This window comes from Elaeis guineensis, chromosome 7 (genome assembly GCF_000442705.2).
Source record: "Elaeis guineensis isolate ETL-2024a chromosome 7, EG11, whole genome shotgun sequence".
Lineage (NCBI taxonomy): Eukaryota > Viridiplantae > Streptophyta > Magnoliopsida > Arecales > Arecaceae > Elaeis > Elaeis guineensis.
This window is the reverse complement of record NC_025999.2, coordinates 61127138-61129935: the sequence shown is the minus strand read 5'-3', so window position 1 is coordinate 61129935 and position 2798 is coordinate 61127138. Positions and strand designations below refer to the sequence as shown.

The 2798-nt window shown below is 40.0% G+C and overlaps 1 protein-coding gene across 1 annotated transcript; it reads right to left on the bottom strand.

Moving 5' to 3' along the window:
• Window positions 1-475: 475 nt before the first annotated feature.
• Window positions 476-1284, bottom strand: LOC140859306 (uncharacterized). Its single transcript, XM_073260968.1, has 2 exons — window positions 1248-1284; window positions 476-945 (listed from the first exon to the last, which is right to left on the bottom strand). The coding sequence occupies exons 1-2, from the start codon at window positions 1282-1284 to the stop codon at window positions 476-478; spliced, it is 507 nt and encodes a 168-aa protein (XP_073117069.1).
• Between the last annotated feature and the right edge of the window lie 1514 nt (window positions 1285-2798).

Here is a 2798-nt window from a genome sequence, read left to right as displayed (position 1 = left end):
TGGAATGATAAGATTAAACCCATAAACCACTTCAAAAGGAGAATGCTTAGTAGTGATATGAATACTACAATTGTAAGCAAACTCAACGTAAGCCAAACACTCATCCTAATTCTTCATATTCTTGTTAACAACAGTGCGAAGCAAAGAAGAGAGGGTATGATTTATCACTTCGGTCTGACCATCGGTTTGCGGATGGCAAATCGTGCTGAAGAGCAATTTAGTACCAAGCTTCTTCCACAAGATCTTCCAAAAGTAACTCAAGAACTTGACATCTCGATCGGACACAATGCTCTTTGGTACATCATGCAGACGTATTATCTCTTTGAAAAATAATTCTGCAATATATGAAGCATCATCGGTTCTGTGGTATGGCACGAAATGAGATATTTTTTAGAATCGATCCACAACCACTAGAACCAAATCCTTTCCCCTTTTTGGCAAACAGATTCTCTTTCTTATCCTTTTCGATCACAAGCTAATCCTTCTGGACCTGTTGCGGGCTAAGTAGTGCTAACACTATGTTCTTCCCATTCTTGGCAATTGAATAGGTGTTTTTGAAGCCATCATGAATAGTCCTTCGATCGTACTGCCAAGGTTTTCCCAAAAGAAGATGGCTGGTTTTCATAAGAACCACATCACAAACAACCTCATCTTTGTAAGATTTGCCAATAGAGAAAGGTACTACAACCTGCCTTGTAACCTTCACATCACCATCGTCAGTAAGCCATTGCAATCTATAGGGACAGGGATGCTTAATAGTCACCAGATTAAGTTTTTCCACCAAAATAGTGGAAGCCACATTGGTACAGCTACCCCCATCAATGATAATACCACATACCTTATCATGGATGGTGCACCTGGTATGGAAGATGTTTTCGCGCTGCTCATCATCCACTTTGGCTTGTAGGTTCAGGTTGCGGCGAATAACCAACAGCTCTCCTTCATCTGCAAATTTCACATAATCTTCATCTCTTCCAAAATAGTCTCATCTTCACTTTCAATTTTCTCTTGTGACTCCAGAATGAACATCACCCTCTTGTTTGGACATTCAAAGGCTATATGATCGTAACCAAGACACTTGAAACACTTGATATTTCAATTTCGTCTGGGAGATTGTGAATTCTCCACTTTCTCATTTTTTTTGACCGCATCTGTGACTTGCTTGCTGGAATCATCTTTTTCTACTTATTTTGGAACCGCCTTAGGGACGGACCATGGTAATAAGGAAGACGAGTTGGTAGTCTTACTCGGTTTACTTGCACTACGCTGGTGCTGTCTCTCCATCTTAACAGCAAGTTTGAACACATCGTCAAGGAACACATAAGATTACAACTCCACCGTATCAGCAATCTCTTTGTTCAAGCCTCTTAAGAACCTTACAATGGTCTGTTCTTGAGGTTCTCGCAAATCGCATCTCATCATCAGCATCTCAAATTCTTTGACATAATCCTCAACTCACATCCCCCCTTGTCTCAAGCTTTGTAACTTGATGTACAGCTCCTGCTTATAATATTGAGGGACAAATCGCTTCTCCATGATCCGCTTCATAAGCCTCCAGCTCCAGATCTCCTCTTCTCTATCCCTCCTACGCTGAGCTTTCACATTCTCCCACCAAAGATTAGCGTAATCAGTGAATTCAAGGGCAACAAGTTTATATTTTTTTTACCTTAGAATAGTCTTGACATTCAAAGACCTTCTCCACACGTTGCACCCATTCCAGATATTCTTCGGATGAGCTGGTTTCTTTAAAAGATGGGATCCTCATCTTAATATTGTCTCCCGAACTCCTTTGCTGCAGCCTTTGCCATAGGTGTTCCTCCACACCATCATCATCTCCGAATTCGTCATACTTCTCTTCATCATCGCGATCAACTCATCGTGGTGCTGGATGGCCATGCCGCTGTGGTGGTGAGGAAAGTGTTGCCAACCATTCAAACGCTTGTGTTAGGCGATTGAGTTGCTCTATCATCTCTTCTTAACACCGCTAGAGCCCTATAATCTGAGTTTGTTCCAGACTCATGTCTCTAGGAATAACAGGGGCCTCGTCTCTTCCAGACATGATTTGGATGTCAAACACTCTCTCAGGCTCTGATACCAAACTGATGTGCCCAGACCTGAATAACTATCTTGTGTAGGTAAGAACAAAGGTTGGAGCACAAAAAAAAAAAAGAAAGAAACTTTTGAAATCTGATTGATAAGAAAATCGCCACAATCAGATCATAAAGGGGTAGAACGCCACATTCAAGAAAAGAAGAATGTGAGTAATAAGTTCTAGAATTTATAACTTGCCACTAACACACAGAGATTAGATAAGAGAATTCAGCAACACTCATTTTCATTCACTAAAATCTGAATTGAATACATAGGTCGCCTCCCTTTATATAGATAAGAGAGGGAACATAAGACAAATTCAATAAATAGAAGAAAATAATAGAATTTGATTATCATAGAAATGATGGTGGCTGTATCTTGCTACAAAGAAAATGATAGTGACCATATCTTGCTACTATGGAAATGATGGTGGTTGGAGATCATAGTAAACTAGGAAGAACAAAACAACTTTGGCTGCATCTTGCTACTATGAAAATAATGGTGGCTGAAGATCATGGTGAATTAGGAAGAACAAAATAAGCTTCTAAACTCGGCCCTTTCCCAAACAATAATTTCTTTCAAATTCCTGTCAAATCTAATTCGCACCACATCATGCTTCTACGCACGTGAGCAAAGTCATCAATTTGGCTCTTGGATCCGTATATGGCATGTGATCATCTCTTTCTTTATGATGATATACATCAGTG

What these genes read in the sequence shown, in the direction of transcription:
- LOC140859306 (XM_073260968.1), bottom strand. Translation starts at nt 1,284, where the DNA reads ATGGAGAGACAGCACCAGCGTAGTGCAAGTAAACCGA. An exon ending in GCGTAGTGCAAGTAAACCGA is followed by an intron (nt 946 to 1,247) that starts GTAAGACTACCA and finishes TGAAATTTGCAG; the next exon opens with ATGAAGGAGAGCTGTTGGTT.